Source organism: Notolabrus celidotus, chromosome 7, assembly GCF_009762535.1.
Source record: "Notolabrus celidotus isolate fNotCel1 chromosome 7, fNotCel1.pri, whole genome shotgun sequence".
Classification (NCBI taxonomy): Eukaryota; Metazoa; Chordata; class Actinopteri; order Labriformes; family Labridae; genus Notolabrus; species Notolabrus celidotus.
In genome coordinates this window covers 17,281,206-17,303,639 of record NC_048278.1, presented here as the reverse complement: position 1 = coordinate 17,303,639, position 22,434 = coordinate 17,281,206, and the positions used below count along the sequence as shown (strand labels likewise).

At 40.2% G+C, this 22,434-nt stretch overlaps 1 protein-coding gene across 1 annotated transcript in view; it reads left to right on the top strand.

Moving 5' to 3' along the window:
• rhbdl3 (rhomboid, veinlet-like 3 (Drosophila)) overlaps nt 1–22,434 on the top strand; it is a 66,913-nt gene that overhangs the window by 18,257 nt on the left and 26,222 nt on the right. The window contains exon 5 of the mRNA XM_034687670.1: nt 22,208–22,366. Within this exon, the coding sequence (XP_034543561.1) occupies nt 22,208–22,366 (159 nt within the window). The remainder of the gene's footprint in view (nt 1–22,207; nt 22,367–22,434) is intronic.

Sequence of the window (22,434 nt, the reverse complement as noted above, 5' to 3'; positions counted from 1 at the left end):
CTCACCTTGGAGGTAAGGATGCTCTGATCTGACTTTTTCTCTCCCATTATCCCTTTCAATACCTCATCTTAAATGTGTTGCATTAAGAAGCCTCTGTTACTGCCAGCACAGAGTAGTACTAATCCAGTTGCAGTTTGGTAAATCCTGGTCAAAAACTGTTAAGCTAATTTCTGGCAACTCATTTGTATTCATTTGCAGAAAAAAAAAAACTTTGCAAAGGATTGCTTTGTTGGCTGTCTGTGTTGAGCCAGAATATAACAACTAAATGTTCAAAGATATTGTATATAAAGGAGAGGGTAGCATCATAGTCTGTCAGCCAAATAAGGACCAAATGAGTGCTGATTGTTAGCCAGCCTGTCTTTCTGCAGACACAGCACTTAACATTTACTAACTTGCAATTACTTGATGTTTCCTGATGCTGAAGCTTCCTCAGGAATATAATATGGTTTCCATGGACCTGCTTGGCTAATCATATTGTAGTTGAAAGCTTTACTTTTGGACAGAATTGAATGGTTTTACTAGCTTTATGCTTAGACCTTGGGAGAAGATTTGCAACTGTCACTGCGCTCATCATTGCTTGAAAACTAATAACTAACTAATAAATTTAGCCTTGTTTATCGTCCTCAAAACTATAACTGCAACTCTAGGTTGTACTGTATCTCTGCCCAGCACGTTGAAGATCTGTTACTTTCTCTGTCTGTGCTACAGGGCAGCTAATAACTGTGTTTCTGCATCAGTTTGGAGGGTTTCAAGAACCTGTCAACAAGACATTGACTTAAAAACCGTATTAACATGTAGAATATGAACTTTTTTAGGATAAATGGTCGGCTATTCTCCTTTTATACTTGTATACTTTGAATGTGAGTCCTTCCTAAATATGTTTATGACAGAAAATGTATGTTTTTAACCCGTCAGTGGTCAAGTCGCCTCCAAATGTAGCTTTAGTGAATAAATATCAGTGTGTCCTTCATGAATTTTGTAGCCGTGGCACTTAAAATGTACAGATATCAGCTTGGTGTTTGGCTATGCAAAGGGCACGTATGTGGTGGTTTTGAAAACAGGGCCAAGGAAAGCTTTAAAGCAGTCTTGTCCTCTGACAGTATTATCAAACTGAATGTCAATGCATTTAATATAAATCTACTCAGAGTTTTAGAGTGAGACAGAGGAAATTGTTATCCTTGTTTCTGGGTTTACCTCAGGCAGGGTGGCTGTCAGGGTCCGCCACTGAGGATGTCATTATGATGAGAATTATCTCCTTCAAGGGAAAACAGCTGCTGAGGTAGTGATAGCTAGCAGTCCTGTTACAGGTGGAATCAGGATGCATTTTCATTTGTCACGTTCACACCAGAGCTTTACCAAAGTAACTTCTTTCATGGAGTTTGTGTATGTGTTTGAGTGGGTACACTTACTATATTATTTGGCTCTGTGATATTTTGTAAAGGTCTGTTGCAGTAAGTAGGGTGTATATTTTTTTTATTCTGAGTACTCTAATGAAACAGCTCCATGCATTTCTGTTTATTGTTGTGGTATTTTCTGTCTAAATGTCGTCAGGGTCCAGAGTTCACACTGATTATCTCGACTGTCACCACAGAGCTCATTATTTTGAGTCTCTCTTCTGCCTCAACAGGAGCTGTGAGTTGTAAAGATATTGGCTATGAGACTTAACCTCCATTAATCAAAAGGAGAAGTAAGTCAGCAGTGTCAAGCAATTTCACTTCCTCTGCCTCTGAAACTGACTTTCCAACAAACTTCATCAACCAGACATGGAAGTCCATTAAAAAGTGCTTTACACTGCTTAAAGATGATGTCCAAGTGATACAGGCCTTAAACCTAACAACTCTTTGAGCAATTTTGCTTAAGTGGAAGACTTTCTCGTGTGTAAAAAATAAATCATGAGCATTATGCTTGAAATTTGGCACTCCACGTTAATATCTGTGTATTTAGTTCAACTTGGTCATCAAACTGGTGTTAAATAATCTTGATTTAATCTTTTGGTTGCCTGTTATTTAGGGAAAAAAAGGAATATCACAAATAACATATGGGTATAGTATATTTTTGTGCTGACTCATGTTAATTTTGAAGTTTAATGATGTGAACAGTGCCAACTTTCAGTAGGTAGATTGTAAACATGGATGGTAGTCCGGGGAGCTCATACAAGTGCTGGATCAATGTTTGCATGTCTGCCTTTAGCACAATAATAACCTTATAATAGGGATGGGCATTTCAAGCCAAAATACAAATCGATAGTGATTGGCATCTATCCAACGATTATTCGAATAATTCCCCCCCCCACACACACACACACCTGTCCCATTAATGCCCCGTTTGTGTGGCAGTCCCGTTAAGCAGCAGCGGGACGAGGTGCTGATAGTAGCGGGCACTGTCAGCATCTGTCTCGATCTTTAGGTCTGTGTTTCTGTGATGCGGCGTGGTGGTGTGATTATATTTTACAGCCATGCTCAGTGGAAATAGACTGTATAGATAATGGATGTAGTATCCGTGACGTCACCCATCTGTTTCTGAAGCGCTGTTTTGAGGCCAATCGTCGGCAGGAGCCGACGATTGGCAGTGTTCAGTGTTACCGCCTGACAATCAAGTCAGCTGTGCCTCTCATTGGAAGACTCGTAATCTCAATATCTTAAAAATTGCTGCGTTAGAAAAAAAATCCCCCCCCCTGTACAGTGTGTGCCAATCAAGAAATGAGCTATTCAGACTACACTCTCCTTTTGTACCAGGCTGTGAACATGTTTATTTCTGCTGTAAAGATTGGCTTTTTGAATTGGTGTGTATGTGGTTCCCAGTACTTCCGGAGCCAGCCTCAAGTGGAACATCGATGAACTGTAGTTTTTAGCACTTCCGCCTTGGAATCATATCTTTAGACCGGAGGTTGCCGCTTGGGAAATACATGTGTAGGGGTGTGAGATTCAGAAATGGAGAAAATCGCTGCGACTATCGCTAATGTTTTCTTCTACTTTTGCTATTTAATTCTCCATCTTCTGTTTGCTAATGCGGTTAGCAAACAGCTTTAGGACGCTCTATTGCCACCATCTGGTGGGAATACAGTATTACAACCAGATAACGGTAAAAATGTACTTTTAAAATGAGAAAATATTCGAAGTAACTCTTCGTTTTTTACAAAGTGAACAAATATTTGAATATTCAATAATCATTGCCCATCCCTAACTTATAATAGCACAACCGCTGCTAGCACAGCCACTGTCTTATCTCATCTTATCTCATCTTATCTTATCTTATCTTATCTTATCTTATCTTATCTCATCTTATCTTATCTTATCTTATCTTATCTTATCTTATCTTATCTTATCTCATCTTATCTTATCTTATCTCATCTTATCTTATCTTGTCTTGTAAACGTAAGAGCCGAATGTCTCAGTTGCCACAAAAATAATTGTAAATTTTCAACAAAAGCCAAAGAGGAATAATCACAACTGGAATCTACACATAGTTCTAGTCCTTTATTGCCCTGTTGGTATTCAGTTTCACATAGCCACCTTCTCACTATGCATTTTTCTCTCCCTCAAATTGTATTCCATGTCTGATCTCACTCTAAACGAAAAAACCAATTAGCTTTCTCTTTTTTTTTTTCAAATTGTTGTTTTTGGCATTCATGAAGATTTCATGAAGATGTGACTTCTCTGTCAGCTGTATAAATGCTTTGTATATGCTTTTGTTCTTTAGCACCCTGAACTGCTTTCAATCAAAGCTTTTTTCCTCTAGTCTATGAAGGAACTCTCTTGCCTTAGAAGGAAATGGGAGCTGGTCAGAGGGGAGAGAGAGAGAGAGAGAGAGAGAGAGAGAGAGAGAGAGAGAGAGAGAGAGAGAGAGAGAGAGAGAGAGAGAGAGAGAGAGAAGGGACTGTTTCTTGCTTGCTGACCTCTGAGGATTATGAGAATAGGATTATTGAGTAGAGGGTGATTTCCCCCACTACCACCACCACCATCACCAAGGAGTAAGAGACAGCTGACCGGCTGACTGCCACATTGTTGGCAATCATTGGAAGCAGAATTGCCCCAAAACAGGCCAGGATTTAAAATGTCAGTGATGGCAGACAAGGATTGTTGCACAGTGCTATTTTCTCATTCTTCCTGCTGATGTGTCCTTCTGTTAGGGTCTGGGGTCTTGTTTGAGATTGACAGACAGCCTGAAGGGTCCCACCCAACCCACATGGAAACCTTGAAAATGTTTCCGACAGGCTGGCTATTGCTCTCCCATCCTCTTCCATAGTCTCCCATGGCTCCCCACCTTTTTCATCCCTTTTCTTCTTAAGATTTGGAGAAAATAAGTCTGGGACAGCCTCCCATGGGGGCAGCCCCAGCCTTGGGTCCATTTGCCAGCTATTAGAGATCATAAATCTCTGTTGTGAATGGAACGGCTGCCATTGATGGTGCAGGGTTTTGATAGTGTTCTGGGGGGGTTTGACCTCAGGGCAGGCCTGCAGCAGGAGGAGGGTCTGAATGGAACAGAAAGACAGCCAGGGGCAGGGGACGGCTCGTTAAACAAATGTTTCTCCCTCCTTTTTGTTCCCTTTTTCTTTTCTGTGAAGAGGTGCTGAATGCGCAGAGCAGGGACGGGGTGTTTGATAGAGGGTTCGGCCCAGCTGTAAGGAGGGGTTCTCACCTCGATGTAAATGTGAGCTTTGGGGGGAAAAGGTCACAAATCTCCATCTTTGTCACTGCGCTGACCTTCTAGTGCCCTATATTTGAGTGACACAGCTACTCCATCACAGCTTTGTGTGTGTGTGTGCGCGTGTGTGTGACAAGGATTCTGACTTATGTCTCCTAGAAAAGAGGGTTCATGTTTGTGTCTCATTGAGAGTGATAATAATAGCTGCAGTGTTAAAGCTGCCACTCTCTGGTAGCTGTTTGTAAATCTTAAATCTGAGTCTTTTTGGGCGTTTGAGTTTATGTGTGTTCATTGTGTCTTCATACATGTTTGTCTCTAGAGTGAAAGCTTTCACAAGCAGCGACAGGGGGTAAAGTGTTTATTTGAACACATGTTTAGACAGCCTGCTGTGGGCCGTTTGGCTGTCTTCTGCAATCCCCTCTGCTTCTAGAGACAACCCGGGGCAGTTCCGCTCTCTCCCTTTCTCCCTCTCTCCTCCTTTAAACCATCAGCCAGTCTGTCTTCTTCTATCTCGCCTTCTGTCATACAAAATCAAGCCATGTCTATGTTAATGCTTACAATCTCAAAAACAAGTTTTTCTATCTGTTTAGCCCTTTCATTCACTTACAGAAATTTGGTTCCAAAATTGAGTTCTTTAACTTTCAGTTGTTGCCAATCTTTCACAATTATGCAGTCGCAGACGTTATCTATTTTTTTTTAAAGGCGATTGTCTGAAGCCCACATTAAATGCCAGAAAACAGGGATGAAGAAACCTCAAATTTAATGTCATATCTCATTGAATAAGATGTTTAAAAAACCTATCAAACTACATACCTTGTTAATGATTTCTTTTTTGCTGGAGTCACAGGTCCCCACAAAGACTCACTTAAAACAAAGCCTTCCAATTCATTTAGGTCATTCTCATATGGACACAGCTGAGGTTATGATGTGTGAGATAAATTCACACTGGAGCCTCTTTATTACCTAAAAAAAGCTAACAAGAACATTGATTTGATTTGGTGTTATAGGTGACAGACAATATGATCAACAGCACGCTGTAGAAACAACTTGTTTTTCCATGTTCTTTAACAAAGATTCTCCATAATTGATGCATTTGACAGTGTTTAGACAGCCGTTTGAGTTTCCTTCGTTGACAAAGCACTACTTGAACATGTACAGGTAAGGGATGTGCTTGCTTAGTCTTTTTAATGGTTAAATGTTATCACCCTAGCTGCGATAAATGACAACTGCCATAATGATGTAATACTCTACCATGTGGATGTAAACCATAGACTGTAAAAAAAAAATGGACGTCATCTTGCTTGGCTTGAAGTGAGGCCACCGCAAAGGCTGCAAAGAGCTGCTCCCCCTGGTGGCTGGCTGCAGTATAGGTCAGAAATTCCATCTCCACCATTCACTTGAATGGGGCTGCGGTCAAACTTTAAAAAATAAATACACAAATACAAATATTGTACAAATGTTTCTCACATCGGTATGCTGTGGTGATAGGTAGTTATTATTTGACTGTTTTGTGTTCAAGACCTCTTTTTACTGAAAAGTTTATTTTTCATTGGTCATTAGAAGTTAAAAAACTGGGTTTTACTTCCGTATTTACTTTGATTGACCGCTGCCGTAGAGAGAAACTCCGAAGGACCTCGTGACAGTACGCTGTAGGGCGGAGCTCATTACCATGGAAACACGCCAATTCCCTACTGCACAGACTGGCTGCAGAAAATTTACAAGATGGCAGCTTTCTGGAACGGGATATTTTGGCTTCAAAACTGTTCAATGGGAATAGGGGGAGCGACACTGTCCATTATATATACAGTCTATAATGTAAACAAGCACAGCTGACAATGGCTTCTTGTAGCATGCAGCATTGCAGTTTGGCAGTATTTTGATCTAAAAAATAAAGATAAAGTTATATGTGAGCTGTGTCAGCTTTCCCTGACCAGAGCGATCTGAAACCAGCACCGACATAGGGATGTTAACCTGCAAGAAAGAATGGAGCTAGCTCTGCTAAAGTTAGCCAAAACTAACCAATTTCACATTGGCATTTCCACCACAGACTCTGTAATACAGCGTTTAGCTGTGTTCATTCAATTATTCTAAAATTTACATTCCCTTTAACCAACAAGGGAATTAGTGGATTCAGAACATCTCTTGAAGTACACAAAGGTCTGTTTATGCTAGCCAGGGTGCCTTTAATAGCTGACAATCATTTGTGTTTGGCGTCATGTAGGTTTAAGTGTATTTGGCTTGCATGCTGATACTGTAGCAGGCAGAGGCAGTGACATGCTTCATGCAAATGATAATAATTGGCATAGTTTCTTTCCACTCCTCTTTTTGGTTTGGGTCCTAACTCATACATTGATATCCCAAGACTCCTGATAGAAAGTTTGGAACATCTGTAGGATTTCTTATCTGTTTTATTGTCAGAGTTTATTGTAGTGAGGGCTAGACACATTGCTGGGTTACTGTTCTCCAGTTATAGCATGATAGTCCACTTAAGCCACCTTTAGTAACTAAAATAAGCAGTGTTGGTCCTATCATATTCTTACTGAGGACTTTTAAGTCACAGCAACAGTCGCCTTAAGCCTTTATGGAGAAAGTTTCAGCCAGATATTGCTCCTTTTTTTGGTTGTAGCATCCAGAGCCTGCATGGTGAACAATCTTGCTGTGTTTAATATTGCATCATCCGTCAAATAAAAGCCCTGATGATATTCTGATTGCATCTTTTCTAAGATCCTCGGATCCTCTCTTGGATTGGTTTAAACCTGTGGGGGAATATGGTTTTAAACTTAAGAGACTGAGTTTGTACAGGGGAAAAATGGGTCTGTGTAATAACAGAGCAGTAAAATGTGTGCGATTGTGTGTTTTGTGTTAAAGGTAATACATCTCTGTGGCTGCCTGTGATGGGAGCTTCAGTGATGTGTTATGAATAAATAGATAATGATGGGAAAGTGTTGCTGGTCTATCAAAGGGATTGATATTGCATTGCCCTGAGACGTTTAGTCCTCAGGTCTTTACTGTGTCAAGGAGAAGAGTTTCTAATGCACTCTATGGATTAGTATTTGAAACCTTTATGAGTTGTAAACAGTAATAACCTTAATCAGTTGCCACCTGTTCACATTTCACACCTAAAGCAGAAACTCATATTACACAAAATTTGAAAAAAATGACTGAACCAGTTTCACTGCATACCAGCTCTACAGACATGAATGCAATCTTAAAATATCCATAACAGAGGCAAGAAGGGTATGGCTTTAAAGTAAAGTAGACAGTGCTCATACAGTTAGATAGCAGCTTTGAGAGAAAGAGACCCTGATCACTATCTCAGTTAAATTGCCCTCATGCACAGATGTAGTATAATGATGACTCTGAGATATCATTTTCTGACATCCAGCTAATCCAAGGTTTCATTTGTATGATCTAAAGTGGATTTTTGATACCATTGTACCTTGAAGGATTAATAATGCTTAAAGCACTCAGAAAGGATTTCCTTCTTCAGTCGTAAGAAAAGGAGGAACGCAGAATAATCAAGGTCACATGCTTTTGAATGTACCTGAAGGCAGACATAAGTCGTTACCAGAACTGGCTCCTTTAAATTTGGATGTAATGTACCTTTTGGTGTTGTGTTTGCAGGTAAAACTGTAAAGCTGGTTATTATGGTATGAAGTGTAAGTGGCCTTGTGAATTGTGCATGTTCATTTGTGGCATTTATGTGCTTCATGTCCGTCACAGAAAATGCTTAGATGCCTTGAGACCCTGTCTGTCACCTATATCAAACCCCATCCTAAGTGTGTGTTTGTGTGTACATTCACATATACCCACTGAAGACATCTTCACTCCGACCAACGTTGCTTGGTTACAGGCCAGTTGGCAAGGAAACTGTGACGGCCCATAATTTGTGATGGCCTCAGATGACTGTGCGTATATGTGTTTGTGCATGTGTGTAGCTCCGTGTGTGTGTGAGAAATGAATGAGGCTTTTAAATTTGTCAAGTGAGACAGGTGACCCAGCGCTCTGTTGATTAGCCTAGACAGACACAGCGTCAGTCATCCCTGCAGCCACCGGGAAACACACTGTTGTGTGATAGAAAATTCAACTCTGTCTGAAAACTCTCTGAAATCTTTGTCTGTTTTATTGGCTGAATGAGAATTGCAGGTAACTTACCTGTAACATTTCATTTCAAAACCAAAGTGGTTTCAATTTAGACCATAGGTAGTAGCAATATGGGAAAACATGTTTGTTTTTCTATCATGCAATGTTTGTTTTAAAGCAGGGAATAGACTTATTTCAGTCAGCCCTGCAGAGTTGGAAGGGTCTTCTTTTTTGCTATTGTGTGTTTTTATGCACTACAAGACTGAATTGAAAGTAGGTTTGTTTTGCATATAGATGAGCACAAAAGTGCAACAGATCTAAAGATTGATTTTGGTCTCTGAATGTGGGCTGCGTGTAGTCAGAATTAAATGTTTTATGGTAAAGTAGAAGGGGGCGAAAGAATGAGAGCAAAGAAAGAACATTGGACCGATGCGAGAGAAAGCAATTACCTGTGGCAGACTGCGTGCACACAGGACAGGAGAGCAGCAGAGAGGAGAGAATGGGAGTCTAAAAAAGGGAAAAGAGTGAAAGGGAGGATGAGGAAAAGAAAGTTGAAAAGAGTGGAGATACTGTGGCCAGCAGCGCCTGTCAGTCAGCTCTCTCTGTACCTGCAGATAAGACTAATCTGAGTGAATATAGCTCCCAATGTAATGTCATGCACTTGAAAATTCCACTTTTGGTCTGATATTTCAGACTTTGACTCTGTATCACTTGCAGGTGAGGTAGGAGCTCAAACTTTATTCTCACTACAGGAGGGAGGGGGGAGTTATCCTTGATCGCTCATAGGAGGTTTGACATATAAGGGAGTTTTCTTATTTATAAAAAAAAGTTATTTTTTTGTTTCTGTTAGAAAATGAGTAAAGCTCCACATCACCAGAAATACGTTAATAAAAGTTTAAATCTCTGGAAGACCTCTATGGGGCAGTTCATCAAGTTACCAGGTGTTTTTCTTAACCCTTGACAGACTGTGATTTTCACTGTTTGCTTGAAAAAAAACCTACAGATAACTTAACATATTACAAAGTAGCTGTACTGTGGTAACCATGGACACAAACAGAGTAGTAAGAGAGCAGGAGACTGTTTGTGTTTCAACAGTCCTGTTCAAGGCGTGATAGAAATGTGATTCCTGCTTTCTTACTTCAATAAGCCCATAAAGTGGGTGCAACTAATTTCGGAAACAACAGTAACATGAAGGGATCTATCGCCTTTATACCTGCAACACTTGGTTTATTTGATTTAAGTTTGGGGTATTGTATTTTGAGGATCAGCTATTATTTTTTCCATGCCTCTATTTCATTCCCACCTTTTTTTTTTTTTTTATAAAAAGTACAAACACTCTAAATGTATCACATGTTAGTTCCCACCTTTTGTGTCTCTTCCTCTTCCTGTCTCTCTCACTTCTAAGCAGAGATCCGCCTGCTCCCTGTCCTGTAGTAATCATCCACTCACACAATAGGCCAGGGAAATAACAAGTTCAAGTGTGCAGTCTGCACAACACTTGCCCCGCTCTGTTGTTAAGAAGAGATCCCCTGGGGGAAAACACAGCTTGTATTCAAACACAAGTAACAAGGGGAGAGAATGAAGAGAGGGGTGAGAAACTGTGGAGGAGCTGCTGTTTTAATGAAAGCGGGTTACAACAGAGTGCTGTGCTGGGAAAAGTGAGGTCTTCTCTCTGCTTGTTGATCTGGCTGATTTTTGCTGTGTCAGATTGTGGCTTAATTGACTCAGTTTGTGCCCAGCTGAAGGTTATCCATTAAAGGCAGTAATTCCTGCTGCCACCTGCCAGCAACTTTCTCGCAAGCTTTGCTGGTTTATTTCTATAAGAAGTATAGTCTGAGTAGTTTATAGAACGCACTGGAGCCACCAAAATGTTAGGTAACTAAAAAGAATATTAAACAAAACCTGTGATTATCTATATCTATATCTTTGGCTCCGGCGGACCCTTAATCCTATGACTGAATCGTGCTGATATCAAGTACAACAGCATGACCTCTGTAAGATAGCTTTAACACAACATTGCCACAAGTGGCAAAGTAGAAATCAGTCCAGCCAGGTTTGTGCATACTTTATCACACTCAGCTTTTGTCTATCTATAACTCCTCTCCTTGATAATTATCTTAAATCCTGCTTTCTTTTCTTCTAAGTTTGTATTTTTTTCAGTTGATTCCACATTAGTTTCTGTTTCACTATCCTTTCTCCGTTGTTACGCCACTTTTTTTCTTATGTTGGTAGATTTAGCTTTAGCCTCAGCCACTGAGTGTAGGTGTTCATGGTTGTATTAACAGGCTCTGCTGTGGCATTTTAAGGGCTATTAGAAGTCTTGTTGAGGCATTAGTCATGTCTCCCAAGTGTAACGTGGGCAGAGTGCAGGCTGGGCCGGCGGGGGCCGTGACATGCATGGTGAGCTGGTCTTCATGCAAGGCAGACGGCTGACCTTTTCCTACAGAATCCTCCATGACGGGAGAGGTGATGTCTGGGTAATTAATGGTGTGAACTTTTGCGGCTCATCACATCTCTATCTCCTGTGTCCAGCTGCTCTCTGCTGTCACTGTGTCACTCAGCTGTCAAGTGACACCAGCAGGGGGGTTGTTCTTGGGCGAGTAGGGAGAGGATTGGATCTGCCCGTTCGTGTTTGTCCCAGGTGGAAATCAAGGACTAACTGAAATGAAGGCAAAGTCCAATTCAAGCATTTTGATGAGAATGAAAATGAAAAGAGAAGTGAGAATCTGAGTGACAGCCAGGACAGACTCGCTTAAGTGAGTCATCAAGTGTCAGTGTCACACAATTTAACTTTAGCTCATAGTTTCCCATCAGTGCAGAAAAAGGTGTTATCCTCTGAGATTTAAATGGACACAACCACACAGGCACGCAGAGCACAATTATAAGAACAGTTATTTTCTTGAGATTGTATTAATAGATGCTAACTGCAGCATTCCTGCATCTTCTCCCTCCTCTCCTCTAACAGTGCTGCTTTTGTCCCTGTAACTCTGAATTCTCCCTCTGTCAGAGAACAATGAAACGACCCACTGGCTGCTGACTGATACCCTGTAGGCATCAGTGCCTGCCCGAGCTGGGAGCTGTCAGGTCAGACCCAGGCTGTGGTACAGATTAGACCTGCTCATGTCAGAACGACCTCCGTGAGAGTGCTGCTTTATTCTTACAAACTCAACCGACTGCGGTATAGGCTTATGTGTGCATTTGTGTGTGTCCAGAGGCGCCCTATCCCTCACTTTTATACAAGTTGCTTTAAATAAGAATTATTATCTGTGTCATTAAAAAGATGCCTGTTAGAGTGCTAAGCATGTCCAGTACCTTCTTGGGAGAAATATCTGAGTTGCATTCACTTTATTATGTTTTTTGGTTTTAAATGTGCTCAGTCCCTCTTTAATTGCCCAAACAAAATGGGGAGAAATCTTATCTTCTCTTCCGCTCGTCAATTGCAAAAACAACATTTTGAATTTTAACTACTGTCTGTGAAAGAGTGGAAATACGGAGTCCATTTCTTTGGTTATCATTTTTGGTTTTCCCATCATGTTAAACCTTTGATGACCGACTTATTTTCTGTAAGTAACAAGTATTTTTGTTCACATTGACATCCATGTTTTTTCATGTTAAGGCAAATAGAATAACAGCAGACATTTGACATTCAGTTGTTGATGGTAAACAAGACTGCCTATACTGCCATTTCAGCTGCTTTGTGATGCCATATTTAGGCTAGGGATGTTTCAAAGTTACTAATTTCCCTGTTACTTAAGCAGAAACTCAATTTCCAACAATCCGAAGGTACTAAAACACTCAGACAATGGTCAACAACAAATTGAGCATTTAATTTGATTGATCATTGAGCATTACTATTTGACTTGATCACAGAGCCTTTTGGGTAAACAATGTCAAATTTCTTTGCCAAGTTTGGCTGGCATTAGCAGCCATCCCCTCACTGGCTCAGAGACTTTCTTCTACAGTGTCTGCTTACCCCTCAATCTTTTGTCTTCTGGCTGCCGTCAGCTGCCGGTCTGAGTGTCTGACTTTTCACCCCACTACCAATGCCCAGCCCCTCCCATTCACAACCTCCACCCGCTGACAAGCTGTAGACTCTACTCAAGCTGAACTAGTCTCCTGAATGAGACTGAGTCTGGGCCCTGCCTTTGAGACCAGTGATAAACCCCCAGAACCACAGAGCGTCTATCATCTTATGGTGGCCAATAGCACTGATAAAATACTCTTTTATCTGTGTCATATTATGTGACAAAGAGTGTGTGTGTGTGTGTGTGTGTGTGTGTGTGTGTGTGTGTGTGTGTGTGTGTGTGTGTGTGTGTGTGTGTGTGTGTGTGTGTGTGTGTGTGTGTGTGTGTGTGTGTGTGTGGAGAAAAGAAAGTTATCACAGGTAAAACCCCTTGGTGTCAGGGGCATGGTCTGAAAAGCCTGATTTACACAGCGTGCCTGTGTTTTTCATTGTACCTTCTATGTTACAGTGTGTATGTTAGCTGTGAATTAGGTGCCCCTGGTCTTGCCTGTCCTTCCTAGTGCTTCTGCGTAATTATAACAGGGACTAATGAGCTTCTCCCACCCTAAGAAGGTTGGCTTTTTATTAGACCTGCTAATTGCTTGGTATCGAGGGAATACTGAAGCTTAATGCTCAGGAAGTACCAGGAAATACAAATCCAGTGAATGAATGTCTAAAGTCTAGACTCCTGCTCTGTTGGCTTCTGCTTATCCATAGTTATAACACTGTATATAAAACAAACATATACTTACTGTATGTAACTGGGTCATGTGGACAGTGGCATACAACTAAGGGAAAACACCTGTGGATGCACACAGAAAGTGCAGAAGAGCTGCTTTTTTGTTTATTTGCCATGGCAGGAAAATAACAGGTGAACCCAGTTCAATTAATAATAGCTCAGTTTAATGAATTACCAAGTCATGACATTGTGTGTGTGTGTGTGTGTGTGTGTGTGTGTGTGTGTGTGTGTGTGTGTGTGTGTGTGTGTGTGTGTGTGTGTGGACATTCCTGATTAAGCTGTATGCTACCTGCACAAAGCTCTTTAATCAGTGTTGATTGATTGATTGATCATTTGATTACCCAGCATGCTCCTAATTGCCTAAAACAATCCCTGCCCATTTCCTGACATGAGAAAGTAATAGGTCCCACCTTGATGAGATGTAAAGGGATTCATCACTCTAGGACATTTAAAGATTAAAATACGTTGTATGAGACTACTTTTTTTAAAAAAAAGACACAAAAACTCAAGTCTTCTCTGGCTACACTTTGTGATTCAAAAAAGTCTCCTTACATTTTAAGCCCATCAGCACTCCAGTTTCAAAACCAAGACAGAACAAAAGGAAGCCATTAGGAGAGTAATAACCTGCCAGCTCATTTAATGGGCTGTTTTAATGTCAGATGCTGGTAATTAGTTTGCTTTGGTCTGTCTGCTTTCATGCAATATAATTGATTTTATATGTAGTGCATTACACTATTTCTCCTACAGTTGAAACCTTTGGATAAAAGGCTCACAAAGGTCCAAACAAGCCTCAATGACTGGATGATTAAACTGCTTGTTTTGTCTGTGGGTCAGCAGATTGGGCAGGTGGAGGCTGGTTGTTTTTTTCTGCGTAGTCCTCTGCATAATTGCAACACTTCAGTGATGAACACTGTTTTAGGGATTGTAAGTAATTATACTGCTGGACAGGCTGGATGCTGACTGCTTGGTCAAAACAGTTATTTAGCTTGGCATATACAGTTATCTTTTAATATAGGACTGTATTTTTGTATGCTTTTACAATGTACTTTGACTGTGTTTTCCAGACAAGCTATTCGCATAAAAAATAAAGGGATGTTTTTTTGCCTCTACAGTGACACACTGTAAGTTAGAGATTTTCTCTGAGAGTGGCTGCTAAGACTTAATCTTCTACATCTTTAAGACTGTATTTATTTTTTCAGTGCCCTCCCCTCGGCACATTTACAGTACTTTCTTGCACACACATCCACAGATATTTGTAATAGCTCAAGGGCTATTCTAGGTCTCATGGTTACGCATGTTGCCATGCAGATTACCCATGGTCATGCCTGTCTTCGCTGGGAGGACGTTATAATTGTAAGAAATGACAGTCAGAAGTCTTTACTGATGGTCATGTATAGCTCTTTTGCAGCAGGTGTACTGCTTCAATAACCAATAGCTTGTGCTGTTGTTTCAGATACTGGACACCTCAAGTTTTTGCTGTCACAGTAATAGAAATGAAATAGCATTTCAGTTAGCGCAGACTGACACTAATAACGGAAAAAAATCCCCACCTGCTGATGTCTTATGTGTCTTTGTATCCCACTGCAACAGATCACTTGTTATGCTGCTGAATGCCTACAAACTGTAAAACAATTCCTGCCTTGTCAGTTCGTTTCTTACCTGTTTGACAGCCACGAGTGAAAAAATGACTCACAATGAATATTTTCAGTAAATTCAAGGCCAACATTTTTTGGTTGAGTGTCGCTGTGTGGGCTGTTTCCTGCAGAGCTCCAAGGGTGCATCCTGTCTAAAACGTTGATGTTGTTGTTTACAAAGGTTTTATTTAATTCATTTGCTGCTTATGCAGCATGAATTAGTCAGCTTCAGATTTTTTCTTCTCTCCCTGGCTTCCAAGGAAAGATTATATTAGAGCTGTAGTCGTTTACAAAGGAGAAAATATTCTTAAAAAGCACTTACTAACATGAGAATGAAATGTTTTCCTGCAGTATTTTCACCTGCCTTTTAATCAACTCTATGCAACATTCACTACATAAGCGGTTAAACACCTGACAGCTTCAGAGTGTGTGTGTAAGCTATAAGAGGATATAAAGGTGGTAGACCAGGATAGGATTGAGTTACTCACTGTCTCCCCTAATTAACTTTTGACTCACTTCTTCACGCCTCATGCTTAGCTTCATTAGGTTGGCTTTTGTTTACTGTTCCAGACAGCAGCTCAAAGCACAGGGACAGTGAACCGAACTACTCTGGGTCAAAGATCAAAGGTCACTGGAAGTGCTAGAGGTCAGTAAGGGCTGAGATTGAGAAGTGAAGGTGTTTAAGAGACTTCCTAAGCTTTTGTTTCGTTTTAACTATTAAGGGATTAAATAAGCTGTTTTAACTTCTGAAATATACTAGCTTGTGATAATGATTATGTTTCAATAAGCTTTCCATCTTATTTTTCCAAAGATCTTTTGACTGGCTCGGTCTGTCTCAAGATATTATCAAATTTAAGCTGTGTAAGACTGCTAATCTTGTGTGCCTGTCATATTTCAGGCTTTTTGTACAAACCTTGAAAAGGATCCCTGACCTTACAAACATCCTCTACTATCCTTAATATTCAGCTTTATGAAAATGAGCCTGAAGACAAAAAGCCTTACATTGTGTTCAATCTGCACCCCGTTCTCTCCACAGCCAAAAAACTGCCCCCCTTTGCTCCCTGCTCCCCTCTACCCAACCTCCCTCCCTCCCTGTTTTTCTCCTCTGCACTGTCACTATGCTGCTAAGAAGCCCTCAATATGAAATCTCATTGGCTGTGAATGTTTTGTGGTATTATGTCTGAACACAGATTTGTGTATTTGTGTGCATGTGCGTGTGTGCATGCCTATTTTAATCTGAGGGATTTGCATCACGCTGCCATTGCTGTTTGCAAAACAAGCCTAATGGAGCCTGCACAGCAGCACACGTTAGAGTTATGAAAATGAACTATGTGCAGGGTTAAAGGAGCTTCCAAAAATCTGGTTAACGTACTTACATGCACAAGCGTAACTACATGCAGAAATGTAAGTACTGCATTACCCATAACCCTTTCTTTATCCAAATGTACATGGAGTAGTAAAGCTGCAGGAAATAAGTATCCCAGATTTGTGTGTGTGTGTGCGTGTGTGTGTGTGTGTGTGTGTGTGTGTGTGTGTGTGTGTGTGTGTGTGTGTGTGTGTGTGTGCGCGTGTGTGTCTGTGTTTCTGTGTGTCTGTGTTTCTGTGTGTCTGTGTTTCTGTGTGTCTGTGTGCGTGTGTTTCTGTGTGTCTGTGTGTCTGTGTGTCTACTGCGTGTGTGTGCATTTCAGGTTCAGTAAAGCTAAAGCTAAATGTCTAAAAATAGGTCAGAGGCAAATGAGGTTGACACAATTCATGTATAGAAAATAGATTTTTGGGTATTTTTGTTTATATGCAAAAAAAAAATTGTTGGACACAATTTTCTAATTGTCGTTCCTCAAGGTTATTTTCCTTCAATTTCTTAGTACAGACAAAAAATGAATGAAAAATCTTATACATTAATAAAGAGAGAAATTGGCACATCGACTGATAATATAAATCATTCAAGTTTTTTCTACTAGTGCCAATTTCAGATTCCAGTTTGTTATGAAACTTTAAGAGTCATAGGTACAGAGTTATTCTTGTCTCATGAAGTGTCCATCTCTGCATGGACTGTTGAGTGCATCAAAAGGAAAATTACCACAAATTGGAGGGTAGAGATCTGATAACCCTAGCATGAAATTACCATTATGGGCCCATTGTTAAGTGTATGTCCCCTCTGCTGCTCCACCCAGGCAGCCTGTTGACTTCAGACACAGCTCACTTAACTATAAAAACCTGCAGTGTCAAAAAAAGGGGGGAGAATGAGTAAGTGATTTTGGGTGTATGTGTGTGTGTGTTTGATGAAAGTAATATGTGCTAGTCTGCATCTGGGACTGACAGTAAAAGAGATAACAGGCAAATTTATCGAGCTGTTTATTTTCTCTTCTGACGGAGCGCACATGTATGCGTTAGAGGGAGGATGTGATGGGAGAGAGTGAGAGAGAGAGAGGGGTACGAAAGTAGAATGAGGGGTTGTTATGTGTGTGGAGCGGGGTGAGGTGGGTGGGAGAAGTCTGGGGGTAGGGATAAGGGTGTGTGTGCATGTGTGTGTGTGTGTGTGTGTGTGTGTGTGTGTGTGTGTGTGTGTGTGTGTGTGTGTGTGTGTGTGTGTGTGTGTGTGTGTGTGTTTGGTGTGTGTTTGAGAGGGAAAGAAGGGGGAGGTGTGTATTGTGGGTCTTGGATTGGACTGTAATCCTTTAGTCCTGGTTAGAAATACCCCTGCGCAGTCTGGGACAAACAATATGACAGCCACCCACACACACAGAGACACACACACCAGTTTTCTAGGCTCTTACACTGAGCGTTGAGACTGGCTTTGGCTGACGTTACTTTTCATCATGACAAAATGTCCTCAGTGGAAACTCCCTGATTCACTGCACCAAAAGGTTGGTTCTTTCTATAAAGTAGAGTAGAAGTTACATTTATATGAAGTATGTCTGTGTTTGTATATGTATATGTGTGTGTGTGTGTGTGTGTGTGTGTGTGTGTGTGTGTGTGTGTGTGTGTGTGTGTGTGAGAGAGAGAGCGAGAGAGAGAGCGAGAGAGAGAGAGAGAGAGAGAGAGAGGAAAATGTTTTGTTAGAAAAAATGTTGTATGCTCAGCAGTGCAAGTTTAATTTTATTCTGACTTACCTCTAGTTTGTTTGCATTTGAATAAACACAACAGTATTTTGCATTGTCACCACAAAACTGCTCTCTAGTTTTGCAGGAAAATTGAAAATACTTCTGTCTCACCTCTTTCATCCTCCTCCTCTTCTGCTCTTGGATGCCATGTGGCAGCTGACACATTTAGACCGGTTGTGATAACTGCTTGTCATTTCAGTTTGTTTTATTCCCCCAACAAAACTCAAGGGAAGCATAACATGATGCATCTTGTTGCCCTGAAATAGGATTTTACTCACACTGGCAGGCCTCCCTGCATTCACAGTTAAACCTCTGCAAATGATCCAGAACGCAGCAGCTCGCATCAGATACAAAACTCTAATCATGACTTACAAAGCAGTCACCAAAACCTCTCCAGTTTACCTGGAACCCCTCACCCAGGTCTACTGCCCTTCTCGCCCGCTGCGCTCAGCCTCTGAAAAGCGCCTAGTGCTTCCAGCACACAAGGCCTCAAAATCAAAATCACAAGCTCAACTCTTCTCTTCTGTTGCCCCTAAATGGTGGAATGAATTGGCCAACTCCATTTGATCTGCAGAGTCCCTCTCTACTTTCAAAAGACAGCTAAAGACCCAGCTCTTTAAGAAGCACTATGAACTTAGCTAGACTGTTCTCCACTGTTGTCCCTAGTGGCAGATCATGTCTTCCAGCTACAATTGACTCGCACTGTCCGTCTCTACTCTGGGAATCTGTGTTCAGCTCTTGAGTGACCAAGCAATTGGTACTTTGGTCATTATTGTGGTGATGTTAATTGTTGACGATGATAATGGAAGGTCTTAAATTGTTTGGTTGCTTCATTGTAGATGTTCCTTATTTTGAAAAAAAAATTAAAAAATCCTTACTTACTTTTGTGCATAGCCTTTACACTGCTTGGCAGTACCTGCACCCAAATTGACTTGAAGCACTTTGTTACTCGTACTGATCTTGTGTCCTCTTGTCTAGATCTTTGCTTGTGTTGTTCTTGTTCTCGTATGTACGTCGCTTTGGATAAAAGCGTCTGCTAAATGACATTCTAACATTGTAACACTTCAGTCAGTTTAGTTAAGATGAAGTGAAAGTTGCTATTTAGATAAGATAACCTTAAGTTCATGTACAGTTTTAAAAAGTCTTGCAGTTTAATAACAACAGCATTGTTTATGCAATTACTGCCAGGCTGTCTTACTAATTAACCGGGTGTGTTAAATGCTCAATTCTGATTGGTCAAAACCCAACAACAATGGTGATTAACTCTTAACAACCAAAGCAATGCCATGGACAACCTGATTACACATCATATCTAATAAGCCCGGGTAAAGAACTCCATCATTTATTTTTACTAAGGCAAAATAATTTGCTCTAGTTAGGGTGAAAGTCGAGTTGAGTCAAATCAAGTCAAGTCAAGTCAAGTCAAGTCAAGTCAAACTTTATTTATAAAGCACATTAAAAAAAAAAACCTGAGTTGACCAAAGTGCTGTACAGTTATTAAAATACAATATAATCATACACAAGTATAACAATAAATAAAAACAATAAAATAATAGTAAGAGCTCAATTTAGGAAATAAAAAGAGTAAAAAAGTAGTAAACATTGTGGCAACATTCTAAATCAGTAGGCTGAAAAACATGGAGGATATTTTAAAAGTGGATCCAATCCAGCAATTTGTGCAATGGCAGCAAAGCGTGTGAGTGCAAAACCATGGCTGATAGTAATAATACACTTAAAGACCTTCCTCTTTAAAGAGGTGATTAACTTATTTTAAGTACTCCTTTTAAGAAAAGTTCAAGTTTGTTTTGCTGTGTGCTTGTAGCACTTTGAGATTTCTTGAAATGAAAAGTGCATTATAAATAAAATGTATTATTATTACTACTATAACACTACTGAAATATTCAGTTCACTCTTCATCCTGCAAGTAAGCTGTTAAGAATCCTTTGCAATAGAAGCGTTACTGACTGTTGAATCAGAAAGACTATTTCTAAGCTGCATACATAAATCATGACTAAATCAATTCATTGATGAGTCATTATTTTGTGTCGACTTACTCAAAGGTTTGGTTGGCAGCTGAGTAGCAAGAGGTTTAATCTAAAGTGAGCAGGTGGCTATGTAGATTAGAACCCTGACAGGGTGAGCAGGACACTGATGAAAAGCAGAGGGTTTTACATTACATTGACTTATATTTGTCTTATATTTTTACATTTGTTATTTTTAATTCAAATGATGACAGTTTTCGTTAACTTATACTTTTATACCAAGACATAATGTCCATCTGCAACTGCTAATTGTAAATATGCATCCAAATGTTTACTTTGCTAAACTAAGATAATCAAAAGATTTATAGACTTACCTTTGAAGGACCTTTTTAACTACCTTCATCATAACACAAGCCACACACAGAAGACACTATCAAAGGGAACTTTATGTGTGTATAATTTAAACAGCATTATTTTTCACAGTATGCCCTTTCTGAAGATGTATTCAATGCCATATTTTTACTTTACCTCAAGTATACCTACTATAGCTTTGTTACCCCACAGAGCTCTCCGCATGATGCCAGATATCAAAGGACGACCTTTTATCATATATTGAAAAAGATTGTCAATGCCCTAGACATAATGAAGGTATAACTTAATTGAAAGAGCAGCTAAAGGAATGTTCAGTCCAAGTGTGAATATGTATGACTATTACATCCAAAATAGAAAGATAACATTGAAGGAAAAGTGTTGCAGAAACTTCAGATTTAACAGCATCTTTCCCCCTTAAACTGTTAAGTTATATGACAAAAAAAACAGGAGGACTAGCCAAAATCTTTCTTGCCTGTCATCGTTTGGTTTAGTACAGAGCACCTGCTGCCAGCCTCGCTTTACTCAGCCTCTGCCAACACCAGCATATGGCAAACACACAAACACAAGCAGGCACACACGCATGTACACAGTCTCTATTTCTGGTTCAGGGTCGCTGGAAACTGGCAGGCAGCTCATAATGTTTGAATGTCACATCTTTATGCATGAATGTGCTGTATTTACACACACAGACACGGTTACACTCACTCTTCCAAATATGCAGATATAACGACACACAAAACAGCCCGCATTCACAAACAACCTGACATTCAAAGCTCATAAGAAAGTCCTGCATTGTCATATTGCGGCTTGTTTGTCTTCGGTTGTACAGAAAAATACTGTTGCCAGGCTGCAGTCTTTATAAGTCTTTTGTTGAGGGATAAAGTGCAGCTTGATTTTTCAGAATTTGGGCAAAACTAAAGCAGCTTTTTTCCCATTAGGAAGAAATAATGCTATGATTGTCTTTGCTCACCTCTCAGCCATCAGCTGGCCTCTTCCGTCATTTGAAGCCCTCTAAAGCAATTCTCTAAACATGAAAACTCAGGAAAAAACACAAAGCATCGTTTTTTTTAGGTATTTCAAGTGGCTGCATAACTTTTTATCAACCTCTCAAGAATTTGGGCACTGAACTATTAAGTGTAATACTTACAAAGAGTGTGTGAGACCAAGATGTTGAAACTGAGTGTGAGGAGTGCAGAGCTTTTATCAAAGTCAAGTGCTTAAGTAATCACAGCACTGAAGGTCCTTTGAATGGTCCTGTTTTTTTAAAATATCCTTGTTTTGTCAGAAGATCTGCTTTTATTTGGTTTATTTTGAATTCCTCCTCTGTTCAGGCTGTGAATATTAAGAAAAAAAACAGCCTGTTGTTAAATGCTGCACCCAGTATCATTTTGAAGGGAAAATCCAAGCTGTTAAAAGTTGCTGCTGCTTCTCACTAGTTGGGCTTTTTTTTGAGGCAATTAGTGCTCTTTTACAAGATGTGAAAACTACTGTTAGGTTTTTGTGGTTTTGATGTTTGGCTGCACAAAACACAGAGGGATGTTGACCTTCTTACTTGTAGATCTCATTTCTCTTGGTGTTTGTCTTTGTTCTGTTTAAACATCCATATTATTCTAATCATTTTTGCCTTTTCTTTGTGTGTTTATCTGCAGTATGACCCAGACAACTCAGGCTTCATCAGTACTGAAAGGTTCAGGGACCTGCTGGCGACGCACGGCTCTGAGCTTGACCCACACAAACTGGAAGTCCTGCTGGCTCTCGCTGATGGAAACGCTGATGGAAAGATATGTTACCAAGACTTTGTAAACCTGGTAAGATATTGTAACCTTTTTCTAGGCTTGAAAAAAACCTTGAGAAATACTACATAGCTCAATTCTCC